At 41.8% G+C, this 19901-nt stretch overlaps 1 protein-coding gene across 1 annotated transcript; it reads left to right on the top strand.

The window, feature by feature from the left end:
• Window positions 1–2034: 2034 nt before the first annotated feature.
• Window positions 2035–19435, top strand: LRRC40 (leucine rich repeat containing 40). Its single transcript, XM_055815787.1, has 15 exons — window positions 2035–2220; window positions 2717–2898; window positions 3392–3465; window positions 4421–4550; window positions 5008–5131; window positions 5829–5971; window positions 7080–7252; window positions 7555–7645; window positions 9994–10039; window positions 12466–12574; window positions 13438–13545; window positions 15167–15277; window positions 16980–17057; window positions 17827–18012; window positions 19044–19435. The coding sequence occupies exons 1-15, from the start codon at window positions 2073–2075 to the stop codon at window positions 19147–19149; spliced, it is 1809 nt and encodes a 602-aa protein (XP_055671762.1). The 5' UTR covers window positions 2035–2072; the 3' UTR covers window positions 19150–19435.
• The last annotated feature ends 466 nt before the right edge of the window (window positions 19436–19901 follow it).

Genomic DNA, 19901 nt, shown 5'->3' with positions numbered 1-19901 from the left:
GGGGGGCGGCCGGCGCGTGCGCAGGGCGGGAGGCGGCGCTGAGGGACTTCAGTGCTGATAAGAGAGCGTCGGGCTGGGCTGTCCGTTGTGTTTTATCGCCAAAGCTCATCCGGATGGTGGCGGGGGCTCTAGAGTACTTCTGGTCAGTCTTTCAGAGGGCCGGATAGGGCTCGGGGGCATCTACCCTGACGTACTGCTAGTAGTGCCCAGCCCGAGGTGCTCCAGATCGGCTTGGTAGCGCTGTTTGGTTCCTTCAAGCTTAAAGCCGCCATGTTTTTGACAGGCGAAGTTGCTTGCTACGTGAATTAATTGCATTCAGGTAGAGACGAGTGGAACGGTTATTTTGTTGCCTGGGTTCACTGTGACTGTACTTTGATTGCTCTCTATACGTTCTTCTCGATCATTCCTGATGTGGGATTGCAAGTAAAGCAATCTGTTACTTCCAAAGGCTGTAAAAATGATTTTTAAGTAATGAATATGAATCATTCCAGGAAGCTCGGCCCTGCCCCCAGCGCCTTCCAGCCATTGTCTGGAATTTTTGCCTGTTCTGAATGAGCTTCAGCTTGCATAACTTCTGCCCTTCCCAATACATCTTCCTCTTACGGGAACAAACAAGCTTAACTTGGAGGCTTCACACAAAATTCTAGTGCTGGGGTTTTAAATGCTCTGTTGAAATAACCCAGCGTTTCCATATAGGCTGGTGACTCCCAAAGAGAGAGGTGACAGGAAAAGAGGGGAATTAAAGACCAGCAGTAAAAATATAAATGAGGCCAAAAATCCTTAGTACTAGTGCTTGAAGTTTCTTGAGTCACTTACGTAATGTCATATTTGGTCCTTGACTAATTTTAAGTTCAATGGAACTAAAAGTAGAAGTTCTTTTTCAAAAAGGGTAGTGTTTGAAACACAAACCTAGTGTCTGGAAGTGAAAAGAGCTACAGCTAAAAATGTTCAATGTCTGAGGGGAAAACACTCCTTTTTCACAATGTACTTCTCACCGGGGACCGCTGTTGAGAGTCAGGCAGGCATTGCTCCGACTCGCGGACCCAAGGGCAGCAGGGGTGACTGGCCCTGTTAACCTCAGGCGTTGGCCAGAAGAGCGAGGTCATTCACCTGGTGTGCCAGAGTCAATCGACACACAAGAGTCAAGGTATTTATTATAGAAAATGGGTGGTATTCCACAAAGCAAGCCCAAAACTCAGAAGAATAATATTTATGCAGTCTTCCCAAACGTTGCTTAAAAGATACTATTGGTAATTAGTTATGCACAGTAGTTTTCCATTGATCTATACCTCCCTTGCTTCAATTTAAAGTTATAGTATGTTTTAGTTTGCAAACTCTGGACCAAAGGGGAAAGGAAAACCAAATTAATATAAAAGTGCCTTTGTATTTGTTTTACCTTGTGTGTATGTATAAAATATTCCCAGGTTGTTTGTTCTGTATTCACACTTGTGACAAAGGTGAAGGCTTTGGCAAGCTGAGATGGGGGCGAGGAAGGCTGGGCAGGCCGGTCTGTCTGCACAGGCTGCAGTCTCCTTTCTCATTAAGAACGTGATGCCCGCAGTTGTGTCAGCTTGCCTTGCCCCGCCGCAGGCCCTGCGGGTTTGTGCCGAGCGTTCGGGCCACTCTCCAGGGCAGCGATGCTGTGGAGGGGACGGACCTGTTGGTGCAGCCGTTTGTTGGAGGGGGTCACTGCCGACGCTGCGGGCCGAGCCGGGGGATGAACACCGCCCGCGGTGCAGCCGTGACCGGGAAGCCCGCAAACGGCAGCCCCCGTCCTGCGGCACAGGCACGGCCCCGCCGGGCGGCCCCGCGGGGGCTCGCACACCCCCAGCCCCTCGGGGAGGTGCGGGGCCCCCGTGCGCCCGCAGCTCCCCGGGCCGGCAACAGGGGTTGCGGGCCGGCCCCGCGCCCCAGCCGGGCACCATTTCGGTGGCCCGGCCTCCAGCTGGCACGGCCGCGCGGGAAATGGCGGCGGCGGGCGGCGGGGCAGGCCCGCGGGGCGGCTGCCGGAGCCCGGGCCCCGCCTGCTCGGCGGGGCGGTGCCGGCCGGCGCGGGAGGGAGGGAAGGAGGGATGGCGGCGGCGCGGAGGGTGCGGGCTGGGGACCCCCGCGCCGGCTTCAGGCGGCCGGCGGAGCCGGGCCCCGCCGTGCCGCAGGGGCTGATCCGGGCGGCTCGGAAGAGCGGGCAGCTAAACCTGTCGGGCCGGAGCCTCAGCGAGGGTGAGCGCGGGGAGCCGGCCCCGGGGCGGCGGGGGGCCCCGGCGGGGCCGCGCCGCGGCTTGCCCTGCCCTGTAGCCGGCGGGTACAGCGCTTCTGCCCCGCGCCTCAGCCACGCTCAGCCGCGGTTGCCGCCGTGGTGGGCCTGCCGCCCGCGCCCTTCTGCCTTCTGGCGTGAAGAGCCAAGCCGCTCTTCAGCTGAGGGAGCAGGCCGCGGTGCTTGCGTGCCTGGGGTGCCTCCCTGCGCTCGGCGGTGCCACCCGGTCAGGGCAGGAGGACTACAGATGGAGCAACAGCAATGAGTATTTCCAGCTATCTGCTTGCAGATCAGCTTACTTTTGGCCGTTGCTGGCAGATTGCCATTAGCTTGTTAGTGTCTGCTCTGGAAAAATGTCTCCTTAAAAATACAATTGACTGTATGTGTGGATGTGTATGACAGTGGAAGTTGTAGAGTAAATACATGAAGAATTTAATTGCTGCCTGTGTTTTGTGAACATAGTGCCTGATCATGTGTGGAGGATAAATTTGGATACTCCGGAGGAAGCTCATCAAAATCTCTCTTTTGGTGCTGTGGATCGCTGGTGGGAACAAACAGATCTGACCAAGCTGATACTCGCCTCAAACAAACTGCAGTGTCTTTCAGAGGATGTCAAACTACTGCCCGCGCTCACTGTTCTGGATGTAAGTACGGTGATCCCATCATGGCAGGTGGGAAAATAAAGTCTTGGATCTTTGTTTTGCATTTCATTGCAGCGGTGGGCATGTAGAAGTGGCACAGGTGTATTCCCAAGATAAAGATTGTTACAGAGCACTCTGACAATGTATTGGTTTATGTGCTGGTAGGGGTTACTGTTTTGTGGAAACATCTAAGAAATTTTGTTATGGACACTGAAGGAAGAGCTACTACTGGATGCAGCCACCTTTCCTGCACACTCCCCCCCCCTCCCCCCCCCTTCATATTTAATCTCTTAATGTTTGCCGTCAATTAAGTAGAATTTTGCAGATCAGCAGTTGCAATGCCACATTTGGTAATTGCTTTGAGGCACGTACATAGCTGTTAACCTGTGTACAGAATTATTCGCTGTATTAGGTGAGCAGAAACAATCTGAGATAGGCAAGGAAAATGTACAAAGTAAGAATTAGTAAGTGTATTCTAAAAACTTGTATTTTCCAGGTGCATGATAATCAGCTGACATCACTTCCTTCTGCTTTAGGACAACTAGAAAATCTTCAGAAACTTGATGTCAGGTAAGTACACGTTGCAAAACTGGAACGTGAGAAATACCGCGGTGGCTTTCACAGTGAAAACAAGAGATTGCAGTATATCACATTTTCTTTCAGAAAATTAATTTCAGATTTTTAACTAGAAAATATGAGTATATTGAGAATAGTAAGTTTTGAGTCAAAACTGATGATCATACGTTAAAATTACTTTTAATGATCTGCAAAGTCACATTCTTGCCTGGAAGGTGAAAAATGGTGATGTTTTGGATAATGACACAAGCAATATCTACATTCATTTCCTTCAGTCTGGCAGTTTTGAGTATAAAAATACTTTTTGTTGTGATTAACATACATTGTAAATAGTTGTATAGATCTTGTTATTGCTGGCAAGTTCATAACATTGTTTACTGGAGTAAATTTGTGCAGAGGGAGAAAGAGGCTACACTTGCCACTCTTGAGTGTGAACTACATAAAGCCCCCAAAAAAGGTCCATCTGGAATATTGTAAATTCAGATAAGGATTAAAAGTATTCTTGAACAAATAAACAAACAAGCCTAATGAATTTCTCCCAGGAAACTAATCCATTGTAGAAGGCTGTAACAGTTGTAGGAGATGGATTTTTCTTAAGGGTGATGGTACCCTGAACAGTGAGCACATGTATATGCCGCAACATGAGAATGTTTTGCAGAAGCCTGTCTGTCTGTCAATGTAATTAATAGTTAAGTCTGTGCCAGCACAGAATATCCAGTGTTTCTGATGCTGGATGTGCTTTGTGCGTGCTCTCACATCTGAAGGCTCTCACATCTGAAGGGTTTGTGTTTCAATAGGCTGTGGGTGGCTAAGATAAACCAGCTGATAAAAGTGTTGCAGCTGTAGTTTGGACAGCATCATGTGTAGCACAAGTGTTCTGTAAGTGGTTATGTTCTTAAAACTACTTAGTAATTGTTTTTTCCTTTTGTGTTCCATGTTTTAATACCAGCCACAACAAACTGAAAAGTGTCCCAGAAGAGTTGATGCAGTTGTCACATTTGAAGAGCCTTCTTCTTCATCACAATGAGCTGAGCCACTTGCCAGATGGATTTGGACAGCTTGTCAATTTAGAAGAATTAGTAAATTACAACTTTTTTAAAAACGCTTGTTTGTGCAGATATATCTGTGTTTTGCGCTGATATATCCATGTTTTGTTACTGCTAATTAAAAAAATCCATAGCTTAGATGGCAGAACTCTGAATATTCTAATGAGTATTCTAATGGTGGGCACAGTGGTGGGTTTTTGTTTTGTTTTGTGTTGGGGTTTTTTTGTCTTTTTTTTGTTTGAAACCAAGTTTTGCTCTTGGTTTGCCAAATATTTTAAGAAAAATCAAATCCCTTGTGATCTGTCAGTCAAGGGAGACTTTTTTTTCTTCTATTCACATTTCTGTCAGGGAGATCCTGAAGATGTCAGCCATCTAATTTTAATGTTCTGCCAGTAATTAATTTTGCAGTAGCAATACTCGTGGGATATTTTAAACATCTCTTTCTAACCTCACTCTCTTCCTCTTTTTTTTTTTTTTAAAAAATCTTCAGGATCTTTCCAACAACCATCTCACAGACATTCCATCAAGTTTTGCTTTGCTCATTAACTTAGTGCGACTCAATTTGTCTTGTAATCAGCTGAAGAACCTGCCTGCGGATATCAGTGTGATGAAAAGTAAATTACTTCCCTCAGATTATTTAATGCCATACAGCCAGTTCTGTAGTTATGTTCAGAAATATAGTGTATATTACTCAGGATTTTGAAAATATGTTCTTAAAAGAGCTAATGTATTCTCAAGAACGTTAGTTCAGAATGATTTTTAAAAAATCAGTTACAGCTGCTGTATATCAAACTGCAGTCCTCTTATGGTTCATATTTCTTGATAAGTGGGACATGGAGTGATGAGAAGCACGTAAGGATTAATAAGTTCTGCTTAGAAGTTAATAGCCTTAAGGCTGCAGTAAGAAATTTGAAATTTTTTTGTCTTTATTGCATATTTTGAGTGGAAAGTAAAGCATAAATGAGAGATAGGTGGAATTACTGGAGAGGAAAAACCCCTAAATTAGAGTGATAAAGTTCACTTCTAACATTTAAATATTAAATACAAAGCAATATTAGACCCTTTCTTGACAAGAGGTAGTATTTGTCAGTGTCATTGAAAGCATTCCAGAATGTTCTGTGAAGCATAAATGAAAAGCAGATGCCTTGTTTACAGAAATGTTGATGCTAACTGCTTTGATTTCTGTCAGAATTCTGTTTGGCGAAATGTTGTTACGTTTGTTTTGAAAACCAGGATATTTATGCTTCTGTAGAAAATCAGTTTTTATTTTACCTTCTTTTTCTGTCTGTCATGGCGTGCTTACTTCTGTAGGCTTAAGACTACTGGATTGTACTAAAAACTACCTGGAAACTGTACCTTCTCAGTTAGCAACTATGGCATCTTTGGAACAACTTTATCTGAGAAAAAATAAATTACGTTCCTTACCAGAATTTCCCTCATGCAAATTACTGAAGGTAAGGTTTGAAGTGGTCGGTAGGCTGTAAATCTGTTTGCTGTAAACTTTTAAAATAATGACTGTCACTTAAAGCACAAATTTTTGTGAAGTGCTGTGATCAAAAGTTCATAATTATTTGTCTAGAACTCCATTTAATACACCCTCATTTGCAATTACTGTCCACATTGGTCAGTCTTAAGGTCACTAGGAAGACAAGTTTGCAGCAGTGTTCTTCAGATTTGAAAAATAAAGGAAATACTTGAAGAGGAATGACTGAAAATCTAGATTTAGTATTGCCTGCAACAGTTGTGCTATGTTATTGTTTTATCTCTAGGAGCATATTCTGGATAAATGTATTTTGTTCATTATAATTTTTTTATTTGTAACGGCAGAGAAAGTACTGGTTTTTTTGTTTTTTTCCTCTTCCTTCTAGCATAATTAGATCTTCCAGATATTTTGTAGCCTTAATTCCTGGTATGTTTAAAATCGAAAATCGCCTGTCTCAGAACATCAGAAATTTGTTACTCAATCCACAGAAAAATGATTGGGCCAAGTGAATGCCTTTATCGCTGTGTTGTTTTCAATGATCAAATCCATCAAAGAATGCAGATGCTTTATTTCTGCATAACTCTGAACTCAGTAGTTAAAATCCCAATCTATTTCAGCATTTTCTAACAAAATTCTTGGTGTTTGAAGTTGAGTGCCTTAGTCCATACAGCAGCATGTGTGTACATTCTTTTTGGTCTAAAGAACCATTCAATTTTTCCATTATAAATGAAACATTTCCAATAGGGAGATGGAGAGCTACCCTCTCAACTTCCTATAACTTGACATTTAAGAAACTTCTTGAGTAAAGAAGTTGTTGACAAGTTCCTGACAGAAGTGGAGCAAATTTATTCCTGGCTTGGAAATGGAACTTAAAGCTGAGGGATCTGTGATGGTTCCAAAAAAGCTAAGTTCAGACTTGGGTCTCTCTTTGGAGTGTTTGATGTTTCATGTGCAGATGAAAGATAATATTTTCTCCATGTCATCATCTGTTTTTGCCAATGTCATGATTTAGGAAATGAGTAAGTTACAAAGCAATCTTTCTAGAGTGACACAATTGTGGATGATCTTTGTTTCCATAGGAATTACATGCTGGTGAAAATCAGATCGAAATACTAAATGCAGAGAATTTGAAGCATCTGAATTCCCTCTCTGTACTGGAACTTAGAGACAACAAGATAAAATCGGTTCCTGATGAAATTACTCTGCTTCAGAAGTTGGAGCGACTTGACCTCGCCAACAATGATATCAGTAGGTAATATTAAAAGCTGTGTTGTGTCTGAGATGAGGCATAGCTAATGCCATCTAATGACAACTAATTCTATAATGATGTATTACACTTTGTAAAATGTAATTTAAAAAGGGCTCAGTCACAAAATGAACCATTTGTACATTGTGTAATTGTTATGGTCAAACTGTGCCTTTGTTAACTGTAGTATGTTCTGTATCTTTTTATTGGAACCTGAGGTTGAGAATACCAGGCCATCTGACAAACCATTGCAAATTCTTTAGAAATTGTTTGGAAGCCTCTTTGAAATGAGTTGTTTCCATTTGCAGGTTGCCTTATACGTTGGGGAACCTTCCTCAGCTGAAATTCCTGGCATTAGAGGGAAATCCTTTGAGAACCATTCGAAGAGACCTTCTGCAAGTAAGCACTGTAGACTGTATGTAAAGTTTGGTTATGTTGCATATGTACATGATCCAAATTGTGTAGCCAGAACAGTAAAAAAACCCCACAGAATATGCCCAGATTTCAAGTAACCTGTGCAACTTTAATCCATCTCTTTTGTTTGTGTGTATTGTGATTTGGGTACTCTTTCCACTCAAGTCTGATCCAGTGCATAAGACCATGGGGACTGTGGAATAAAGGCAGTCATTGCTTTCTGATGTGCTATAGAAGCTGTAATATATATTGCAAATGAAGCAATAGGTCTGCTGCCTAATCCCGTTGCAATGCTGGGCGAGTACTTTACATCAGGCTTTTCCTAGACGTGCATGGATTTCTGTTTTTTGTTTCCTACTTCCCTGAATTAAGGATCTAGGATTCAATTTCCAAAGCATATTTGATGGCACATCCATTTTGAGCAATAACAAACTGATGTAGTATGTTTTCTTAAGAATAACATACACCTCAGATTTGCCTTCCCTTTGTAGGTGACCGCCAAAGTGAAGGTGTGAGCTCTGTGTGAGCAAACTAGTACATAGGGCAGGAGGGAGGCTGGAGCATGGGCACTGCAGCCGCTATGGAATTGCCTGTTATTTTTATTCCGAGGCAGGCCCCTCTTCCTGTTGGTGGTATACATTACTTCTTTCTGTGCTTCTGCCAGTGTTATAAAATAAATGTTTACAAAGCACTGGGATTCTCTAAAAGTAAGCCTCAGTGAAGACTGTTGAAATGATTTTTTTTAGTATCTGTCAGAAGAGGCAAAACATTGTGTATCTGATTAAATGGGCATTGTATGCACTAAATTAATGAGCAAGGCCTCAGTGGGTGGAAGTCATACATGATTCCAGAGTTCAAACTTGGCTTAAAATGCGCAGACAAAGGAGTTTGAGTTCAGGTTGCCTGGTTACTTCAGTTCTGGTATTCTCTAGCTTCTGAGGATTTGCTGTCTTTCAAATGTAAGAGCATAGATGTGTGTAACTTCTAGTGTGTATTTCAGATTTGTAGAAAACGGCAGGTACAAGGATTATGATATTTTATACTTAGACTGTCTTGATCCATTACCCACATGTGAATTCATATAACTGGAATTTTATATACTTACCTAGACTTTTTTACATTTGATTTAGAAGAGTAATTGGTAAAGCTTGTAGCGTTCCCCAGGCACCACTTAGAAGCAGGTGAATACTGAGATTAAGGATTGGCAGGTACTGGGGAGTAAGCGTAGCACAGCAGGCACTTGTCCTGTTTCTGGATGACTTTCTAGTAATTTTCTGTTAAATCCTAGTCTCTCCTTTTTGTGTAACATACCATCACATGGCTGATGAGCTTTGTCTTTCGGTCTGCTTTCCTCTCTGTGCAAGCCACATGACTTTACTCAGCTTTCTGTTTGATGACCACCTTTTCCTTAAAAGTTTTCAGGTTCTTCCATAGTGGCTTCCCTTGTCTTACGCAGCTCAGCACATGCTATGCGTAGCTGTGCCTGTAGTCAGTCCCGGCCTCCTCTGGCCTCTCTTTCTCAGCCTTTTGTCTTCTGTTTCTGTCATCTCACCAGATTCCTTGCGAGGGTTCCTCCCTTTCCAACATCCACATTTTCCTTATCCCCTCTGCATTCAAATCAGCCAGTGTCTTACTGTGTGTAATACAGATGGCAGCTGGAATGAGAAATGTTAATTCATATTCAGCACTTTAGTTCAGTCCCTGGTTTTAAAGCATTAAGGAGAAGCATGTAAAAACTGTGAGGAAAACCTAGCTTTATCCTGAAATAAATGGCCTTGTGAGATTATGCTTGATTACTCATAGACTTTGTTTTACCAGTAGAAGTTGCTGTGACAGGATAGAAAGTAAAGTCTTCGGAGGATCAAGCTGTTAAAAATTCATGCAAATTATGTAAACTGCAGTGGTTTTCCCAGAGGTTATAATTTTGTACATAAAAAGTCACCAAAGCACTGAACAGTCAGCTTCCTTGACAAAATTTAAATGTCTTCTCCAAAGCATAATGGTACTAGACCTTCTGCAAGGGAAGATTAAGTTCATTTTTCCCTTGCTCTTGGAACCGGGTAACTACTTAAGATAAAAAGCTAAAAATGTGGAGCCTGGGGTAGTGATATGGGATTGGAAGTTTTCAGCTGGAATAAAACAAAATTGTAAATAAGCAAGTTGATCAGCTGCTGCAAAGAGGAGGGTTTTTCTATGGGAAGCCTTAGGTGGATTTTATAGTCAGCAGTGCCACAGGCTCCACCTGTGTGACTGGAATTGTCATTCTTCATTGTCAAAACAGCTGTGTAAACACTGGCTGGCAAATGCTTACTGGCTTTTTTTATTTTTTAAAGAAAGGCACCCAGGAACTTCTGAAATATCTAAGAAGCAAAATCCAAGGTATGTTGCTGTATTGCATTGCAGTTTAAAGAGAACCTTCTTAAGAAATTAAATTAGAACCTATGGAGGGTAGTTTTTTAAATCCAGGTTTCTCCAGTTCTCCTGCAATAAGAATTTTCTTTACACTTTGCTCTTATATCTCAACGCTGTTTCTCTTTCTTATTTTATTAGATCATACTGAATAACAAACAGTCCCTACTGAGGACTATAATTTAGTAAAATAATAATTTTTCCCCTGGTCCCTTTATGCATTTTGCATGAGGAATTCCAGCAGCTTTTTTATTTTTCCTCCGAACATCAACATGGGAAGTTTTAGATAAGGGGATCTTCCTTTTAAGCTTGCCATCTGTCTGCTGGCTTGGTCATTATACTGTAACCAAGAGTAGGTGACATTTTGCAGAGATATTATGTATTACTTATGTAATAGCATGGGCGGTGCAGTCCTGTGATTCCCAGAAGTACACGCGTGGAAATTCTGCCTTCAAGTCTTGGTGATGTCATGAAGTCTACCTCATAGCTGACTAAGAATATAAAAAGTTTTGGGGAGAAAGTAGCTGATTATTTTAAACATCATTCTAATCCTGGCCTGTTAGAATTTATCTTCCTACTGTCCAGTAGCCTTGATCCCAACATTTCCTATAGAAATAATTAAAAAGACATAAAGCAGAAAATGAGATGAAATGTTTCAAGGTGATTCTCTGCGCAAATGCGCTGTGTTTTTTGCAGAGTCCTCTCTTGTATGCAAAGCTCTGTCTCTGTGGATTAAAAAGCACCTAGATGATTCTGTCTCGCGTTTCTCTAACAGATACGATACCTTGTGAAAATGAACCTGTAGTATTAAAACAGACAAAAACCTGTGAGTTGCTTCAGCACACTCAGGTCATTTTCCAGATTGATACTGAGGCTTCTAATTCACTGAGCTACTTTGGCATTTGGATTTGTTTTTTTCTTTTCTGTGTTTTCTAAACAAAATAGCAGAGATATAGTTTATTTTTTGTTATATGGGAAACAGGCTGTCAGAGTCCTTAAGTAGCTTGCATACTGAGAAGATGAAATCCTTTCAAACCAGGACTTCGGTTTACCATCTCTAGAGATCTTAATCTTTCTTAAGTTTTAAAACATAAAGTAGTCAAAATATCTGCATTCACTGGTCGTGTTAAATACGATATTTATATTTATGATTATGCTGCACTTAAATGGCAAAAAATGCTTAACTTATCAAATTAGAAGGAGCCTTGATAATACATGTAAGCAACTTTTATTGAAAATGGTATGTGTGCATTTTCCGTTTAAAGTAGATTTTCTATCCATCTGCCAGAGGATGGCAGTATTAATTAGGTTACTGCAGCATATAAAATTGCTTCAAAATGTCAGTTTCTGTGCAAATCTGACATTATTAACTTAACAGAAATTGAGTAATAAAATAATTGAATGCTAGAGGACGTACTCAGAAGCTTATCTGGTGAACTATAATAATATAATTGTGGATAATAAAATCAGCTAATGTCTTGTATGTACAACAGTGCTTGTGATTTTACTCTACCTGTTATGGTATCTGAGTTGAAGCTAAAGCAGTAGCAGTCCTGTTTCTGTGGAGGTTTAAACTGGAAGAAGGCCTCTTTTTTTGCTTGGTTTTGACCTTTTTGACCTTCCTTAATGAAAGGATAACTAGCTGCTGTTAGGTGCAATTGTTATAGATTTTTATTCGTGAATACTACTGAGTTTCCATAGAGTTTTGTTCAATCTCTTTTAGCAGAAGTTGGATTTATCATATATTTGGACTTCTAGCTAAGTTTTACCTCACTGATGCGTATGTGGATCCCTGGGGTGTGATGCCACACCTCAGATGTGCAGAACAATGCTTTTAATCCGCATTTCTTAAATATTCAAAGTAGCCTTGCAACACCACGAGCTTTTTTTATGTGGATTGTAGGTAGTAATCAAAAGGAACTTAATAGAGAACAGTGTGATGAAAGTTTATAAGTATTAATGTTTAAAAAAAAATTGTGGCCGAATTTGCTGTTTTGGGTATAGGTGGTGTAGATAATTTGTAGCCCAAATTCCTTGTTTATCATTGTTTCTAGCTCCTTGACCGATGGAGGCTGCTGCCTAACATAACAGCTAGCATAACATCTCTATGGCTTCCTGACCAGTTTTTAAAATGCGTGTCGTCCCCTCTCCCTCTCACCTCCCCAAAACCAAACAAACCAGAAGCCCAAGATTACAAAAAATCTAAAATCTTTACAATAAAATTCTTGAAATCATCTGAATCAGATTGTATTCCATTGAGCCAGGATACAGGAAGAATTAAAAAAGTGTGATGGCAGGTGACTAGGGACACCGAACCTTTCCATCCTGGTCATTCAGAACACCACAGCTGGCTGCAGCCTGTAGTTTGTGTGACTGTATATGCTTGTTATCTCTAGATGATGTGACTAGGCCAAATGAAGAGCCTCCTGTGACAGCCATGACTCTCCCAAGTGAGTCAAGGATTAACATGCATGCCATAACATCACTAAAATTATTGGAATATAGGTACGCGTTTTGAAATATTACCTATTTTTAAAGCTGTAAGAATACTTTTCTATTTTTTGACACACACACACCCCCCTGCAAAAACTGGCTGCGAATCCTGCAGCATTTGTGCATTTTTAACTTTGTGTGCTCAGGAATAGGCAGATTTGAATTGCCAGGGTTTTTAATTATTTCATTGTAATCAAATATCCCACAGTAATGTTCCTGTTAACTCAGTGAAATGCTTAATACCTTCAGGTGCTTTTAATACCTTTTAAACTTCTTTAGCAGTTTTCATTAAGTCTCAGATTATCTTGTAGTAGGTGAGTCCCTCTTTGGTTATTTCTTAAATGTAACCAACAATGTAACTAGTTAGGCTGGGAAAGGGGAAGAGCACAGTGTTTGCTGAGACCTGCTGGTGAAATGCGTAGTGCAGCTGTGAGCTGGAAGGTGGAAAGGACCTTGCTGTGGTGAAAGGGCTGGGCCGGCCACAAATGTTCATTTGTGATCCCAAATAGAGTCGTTACTCACTGAGCTGAGAGGGGGAAATCTGTTTAATGCCAGTCTTGCTACCCTTTCTGGCCCACTGTAGCACTTTACACATTTGTTGAGGTAGTGGCATAACTCGGCTCTTGCTGATTTTTCTTAAGCAAGGTAACAGATCAGGGTGCCGGTGTGAAGTGACGCTATTGCCCAGGTGCCATGTAACACTGTACAGTGAATGGTAGCTTTCTGATTAACAGTCCTTCGAGGACTTCAAACTGTAGGTATTTATGTATCTATTCTACTACTCATCTTTTTCTACAAGAACAGGAAAATGTCTTGTTAATAGGAAATTGTTAACTTGTTCATGTTATCCAGCTTAAATGCTTTCCATTGTGTAGTGAGAAGCAGGCAGCTGTGATTCCCGACGAACTGTTCAATGCAGTCAGAGGCAATCCGGTCACTACTGTCAACTTCAGCAAAAACCAGCTGAGTGAAATTCCTCCAAGGTACTTTTGTAAAGGTCATTCTCTATTCGTTGCTTTCTTTTTTATTTTTGTTCCTCAGCACCTTGTGTTTTCCTGAGTTGAGTAGATTTACACTTTATGCGGTGTATGTGGTTGTATATGCACACAACACATAAATGGAAGTATAATTGGGAAGCTGAATAAGGCACTTGTGTTTCTAGTACGAATAGCATGCAGGTGGGTCTGTTGATTAACGTGAAGATGGCGATAAAAAGCAGCTTGGCTCTACTCAGTATTGCTTTCATTACATGTTGTTTTTCATCTTGCTTTGCTAAGCGTTGTTGAAATGAATGGTGAGAGACTGATGTGACTTCTCATAATAATGAAGTGCTGTACTTAGCTACAGTGTAGTATTGTTTTCTCTATAAAGCAGTCTTTTTCCTATATGAAGATAATTCACCACTTTATTGGGTGATAACTTCATACTATAGCTGAGGTTCTATTTAAATTCAGTGTCTTCAGATAGCATAATTGTTTGTAGTTCCTTTTTTTAAGGAAGCCTGAACAATTTCCATGCCTTTTTTCTTGATAGGTTTTCTGTCTCATCGCATAGCGTTTGATATTATTGCACTTGTTATGTCATCCACAGTTAAGGAGAAGCATTCTCTTAACATTAATGGAATAAATAGTCTCTTTGTGTGAGGAGGAAGGTTACTGCATCTCTGGTAACCTTCATTTCATAAGAAAATCATGAAAGCTGTTTTTTAAGGTTACCACCACGTTTGTGGGGGCAGCTTATTTCCATTCTTGGACCCAAGCGTGCTGAACATTTAACCTTTAGCACATAGAACTTGAAGAGGCGTGATCTTTTTCTTATAGGAAAAAAAATTGCTCCTCAGCACAGTTTCTAGAAAATCAATTTAGCAACATAATGCCTGTGCCTCCTATGCTTTTTCTCTATATTAGAGGCTGCTGCATTCACTGGGGATAGGTGTAGGTGTGCAGCCGCTAGGTGCTAGACAATTCAGTGGCAAGCAAGATAGGAGAGAGGAGTATTTTGTCATTTAATTACCTTTTATTTTTAGGGCTAAACCAGAGAATCTATTGTAGGGAATTTTTTTTTTTGGAGGGGGGCTTTTACACTAAAGCATCTTAATACGATACCCTTTTACAAGAAGCAGCAAATGCTATGTTTCCTGGAATTTGTAATCGGAGAACAGTGGGACAGAAAGGTAGAAATAAAATAACAATCTCTTTCTGTTTGTTTGGCTGCTAAAGAAGATGGATAGAGTCTTTTGTTAAAATATTTACAGGGCAGGAGATGGCAGTGATGGCCATATGTGCCATAGTTTCTGAAAATACCTCTTAACTGCATTTACGTGAGCAGGCTTTTGTAGTAAAATTTGCTCTCCTAATCAATGAAAGAAAATTTACTCTCCCAATAACTTTAGTTAGATGATTCTGAGCTTTGTCTTTCATCAAGTGTAAGATGCCAGGACAGGCAACTTTCACAGGTGGAACTTTCCATTATCTTCACAAAACTGCTTCTGAAATGTCAGGTGTCCTTGATTTATGGAATAAAGCAGGGTTTCTTTCAATAATTTAGAAAACAGAATGCAAACGTGAGCTTACATAATAAAAGTATATTCGTGTTGGCTTTCAGGATTGTGGAGCTGAAAGACTCAGTTTGTGCTGTCAGCCTTGGCTTCAATAAAATCTCATCTATTTCCTTGGAGCTCTGCATGCTCCATAAATTGACACATTTGGATATCAGGTTTGTGACGTGTGTTGGACTTCCTTTCTCTAACTTATTTTAATGCCTTTTTAAACCAGCCATCTGTTACAGTGGAATAGCAGTACTGAAATAATTTTTCATTTCCCAAAATGCCTCCGTGACAGTTGAATGACCGGCAGATTGGAAATAGCAAGTGGCCTAGATTTAGGCATTGCTTAAAGAAAAACAGAAAAAACCCCAAGTGGCCAAGCTCTGAGACTTGCTGTGATGAAAGGTCTTGCCTCAGTCATAAAAAGGCTGACAGGGATGTTAAGTTGCTATTTAAAAGCAACCCCCAGCCACCCCACAAAAGAAACCCACCCCCCAAAATCCTGGAGGGTAGTTGGGAAGTGGTACAGGCAGGGTACAAATCCTGTTGTGCTGCCTGAATCTGAAGCTGTCTGTGGCTATTTTGTTTGCAACAGATTGCTACTTACTGTCATTTTACCTTCTCCAACTCCTGAATAATACACAATTGGGATTAGCTTCCTGGCATTTTGTCTTTGGCGTTTCACAAAATGAGAAGTAGCAAAGTGCAGCCGCAGACAGGTTTTACCTTTGGCTTGATCTAAAGTAATCTGCTTGTGTCTGGAGAGAGTCCAGCGAGGGGCCACCAAGCTGAAGGGTCTGGAGCATCTCTCCTCCGAGGAGAGGCCGGCAGAGCTGGGGCTGCTCAGCCTGGAGCAGAGCTCAGGGGTCTCGTCTGTGTGTGCAGACACCCACAGGGAGGGTGCTGAGGACAGAGCCAGGCTCCTCATGTGGTGCCCTGGGGCACGACTGCAGGCAACGGGCACACAGGGACACCCAGGAGGGTCCCTCTGGACACCAGGAGACTCTTTGTCCCTGTGAGGGTGACTGAGTGCAGGCACAGGTTGTTCAGGGAGGTGAGGGAGTCTCCATCCTTGGAGAGCCCCGGAACCCAACCGGATGGGGCCCTGTGCCACCTGCGCCAGGGGCTCAGACCGCATGAGCTCCAGAGGTCCCTGCCACCTCCAACCAGCCAGTGATTCTGCAGTGTACATGCTGCCGATGGAGGAGCGAGGCTGAAGACCACAGAAATGTGTGATCATATTGAGATTGATGAGGGAACGAGGTTGAATATCTTGGTGATTAAGGATTTAGGTCTAAGTCTGGGCATCTTGTAGTGAGTGGTCTGCATTTTTCTGGAGTGGCTCTTTGTGTCACACTCAGGCTCTAGGGGTTTGTAAGGACAAACAAGGTGTCTTCCTTGTATTTAAGAAGCTTCTGAATGGCTTCCTGTCGTGGGAAACACTACGTTGACAGTAGCCGTAAACGAGTTTGTTACAGCTATTAGATAGTGGGCTAAAAGACTTTTGAAGAAGTTTAGAGTTATCCTACCGATTCACTTTGGCACCAAGATGTGGGCGGTTTCTTAAGCTTTCCTCTGAAACACAAGGAGCTGAAGTGCCGGGCAGGTTTGTGGAGTTGTTAGATGCTTTGAAGTACTTGGGAATCTTTAGAGGACAGACTTTACATCTCCTGCTGGCAGAAATGAGAATGCAAACTGGCTTGCAGTAGCAAGCATCTGTACTTGAACGTGGGCTTGACCCATTTATGAAGCAATTAATTGGGTTAAGACAGCATGTTGGCACTGGTAAATATGCATATTCTGTCTCTGTGGATTCTTAACTGGACTTTCATAGAAGTTAGTGATTATTTTTTGTCTTCATTTGATACACAGAAATAACTTTTTGACATCTTTACCTGAGGAAATGGAGGCACTGACAAGACTGCAAATAATAAATCTTTCTTTTAATAGGTGAGCAACTATTTAGATTTTTTAAAAAATATACAATAATAAAAAGAACTGAGCCAAATTCAATGTTATTTTCGTGTGATGTAAGAATGAGGAGGCGCTTGATCAGCAGGCTGTGAGCAATGAAGTGAATATACTACTTTACACAATGGGTAGTGTATTTTGGGAACTTTCCGCCGCAAACGTTTTGGAGAGAGGCAGTAGCAACAGGTTAAAAAAGGGATTAAACAATGTTGTGAATGATATAGATCCAAAAATGGATGCCAGCGGGACTACCCTCCAGCATCCATGGTACAGCCATTCCAAAAAACACAAGGGGAATGGTCGGCAGGAAGCAGGCAGGCGGTGTCCCTGAGGGGCAGCTGCTGCTGCTCTTGCAGCAGGGGCAGGGCTGGGCCGGAAGCAGCCTTCCTCCACCTCGGCGGGGTGTTTCTGAAGTACACGAGAGAAGAGCTGGCCTCCCTTCCTTACGCTGGCGAGTCGTGTTCTGTGAGACAGCCAGTCTTGTAAAATGAACGCAGTCAGCCTGCAGTTCTGTTAGAGGTGCTGAACTGGCACTCATTTTTGAATGTGCGCGTTTTGTTGACCTTTTTCACGATGTGCAAGGTAAAAGAATGGATTCTTTCTCCTTTCAGAGCGGTATGTTTAAACGTGTACCTTAAATGATAAGGCTGAAATGCTGTCTGATGTTTAAAGGCTGCTAATTTTGTTAATGCCCTGTTTCTGCTCTATTTCTGACTTTCATTGGTTTGCCTCCTTTTTCTTCTTGAAGATTTAAAGTATTTCCCAGCGTCCTTTATCACATCCTAGCACTGGAGACTATCCTGCTCAGTAACAACCAGGTTGGGTCCATAGACCCTCTGCAGCTAAAGAAGATGGACAGGCTTGGAACACTGGACCTGCAGAATAACGATCTCCTCCAGGTGCCACCGGAACTTGGAAACTGTGAAACTCTAAGGTGTGTGTTCTAAGTCTATGTAGTGACCTGTTTTATAAAAAAATATATCGTGACTGATTTCTTCAGGGCTTGTATCATCAGAAGAAAAAGTATTACTTGGCAGTATATGTTCATATAGGTCTTGATACATAAAAAAGGTCTCTCTTAGCATTTGTAAAACAGTTAAATTCCTTCCTTGTTTTCTCAGTATTGTAGAGAACTGGGGGCAGTTGTTTCATGATTAAAAAAAAAAAAAAAAAAAAAAAAAGGAAAGGGTATGTTGCTTTGTGTAGATCTAATGTTGGAAACTAAGTCAGTTACACGCGCCTGTGTGTACAGACCCGCTGGTGGTCCACCTGCAGACAAGCCGGTTAGCCAGGCAGGCCAGCTGATACATTCAGCTCCTTCCCGCTGCGTGTAACTCGCGTTGCTGCAAAAGAGACAGGATAACATTCTCAAAATAACCTATAACGAGAGGTGGCTGTGAACACCCTTACATAATGCACACCGAAGGGGACAGTTAGGCATAAGCGGTCTGTCTTGTTAAAGACAAATTGCTGGTCCCTTTGGCTTTCTCCTTTAAGGAAAGTTTCTGGAAGGACTTCAAAAATACAAAACAAAACACCACCGCCACCCCCACAAGCAAAAACCTCCGCAGAGATTTATGCATGCCAAAGAGGCTAGCAGCTAAGCTGGAAATGGGAGGGTTGCAAATTAATGTAGTTTTCCTTTTTTACTGTACCATTTCTGTATTTCAGAAGTTCTTTTTCTCACCCTCTCTTCTGGCAGAGGCTTGCTGAAGAAGTAGGGTATGTGTGTATTATGCGTCTACAGTAATATATCACCACTGATTTATTAGCATAAATTAAAATTCAGATGTCTCTAAAGAAGATAAGTTAGTGTGAACTAGGGAAGCAGGAATTAAAATTCTTTTATTGGAACAGAAGAGGAATTAGTTATGAATTTCAGAAGATTTAAAAACCTCTGTGCAGCTTATGAACATGTTGGTACAACGTCTATACAAGTAACTGAAACCCTCTCATTTTTTCTAGGACACTTCTGTTAGAGGGAAACCCGTTCCGCACTCCCCGGGCAGCCATTCTGGCAAAAGGAACAGCTGCAGTGCTGGAGTACCTGAGAAGCCGCATTCCTGCTTGATACAACAGCCCGTGTCCTTGGCAGGCTTGGGAATCCCAGTACAAGCCAAGCCTTACCCCGTCCGACCAAAGGCTGCCCGGTTTGACTGCCTTCCTCCCACCGCGTCAGCTCATTGGTAACCTGGCCTGTGCCATAAAGCATTTACAATGGTGTTTATAGTTTGCATGTTAAGAATGAACTCGCCTATGAAATACTTTCCCCTCAAGGCTGCACGTTTGGGGAGCGCGTTTTAAGATACCACAACCGATGTTTACACTTTCTGTAATAAAAATACCACTGAAACTGCCTTCAGTAAATGGGGATAATGTTTGTTCTACAGTTAAGCTAATTTTTAAAAAGAATTGTCACCATTGAAGTATTTGAGCAAAAGGCAGAAGCAGCCACTTTGATTTTTGTATGCCTGTTTTACAGTCTCCTGTAAGGTATTTGGTCGCTCTTCACCGCTGCCTCAAAAAATTGGCTGCTGGTTTGTACGTGATGAAACACACGAACTGTACGATGATGTAAGGGCATGGTCCGAGACGTGCTGCAGCCGTGTGCGTGCCTCACGTACAAGGTGGTTGATGTTGGTAGCTGCATTGGAACAATAAATGTTTCCTCTTGGCTGTATGGTTTGGGGTTTTTTTAAGTACACACTGTAATTCAGTTTTCCTAGCCAGTGACATTTATTTGCTTTTCATTTTTTATTTCAATATGCTTCCACATCCTGAAAGTGATACTTTTTTTAGTAACTACTGCGTCATGGATATTAA

This window comes from Falco peregrinus, chromosome 10 (assembly GCF_023634155.1).
Source record: "Falco peregrinus isolate bFalPer1 chromosome 10, bFalPer1.pri, whole genome shotgun sequence".
NCBI classification, from domain to species: Eukaryota; Metazoa; Chordata; class Aves; order Falconiformes; family Falconidae; genus Falco; species Falco peregrinus.
The sequence above is the reverse complement of the archived record's forward strand: the minus strand, read 5'-3'. Positions and strand labels throughout refer to the sequence as shown.

Coding starts and splice junctions, on each gene's coding strand:
- LRRC40 (XM_055815787.1), top strand. CDS start 2,073: ATGGCGGCGGCGCGGAGGGTGCGGGCTGGGGACCCCCGCGCCGGCTTC. Junction 3,466..4,420: donor CTTCAGAAACTTGATGTCAG/GTAAGTACACGT, acceptor TTTTAATACCAG/CCACAACAAACTGAAAAGTG. Junction 5,132..5,828: donor GGATATCAGTGTGATGAAAA/GTAAATTACTTC, acceptor TTACTTCTGTAG/GCTTAAGACTACTGGATTGT.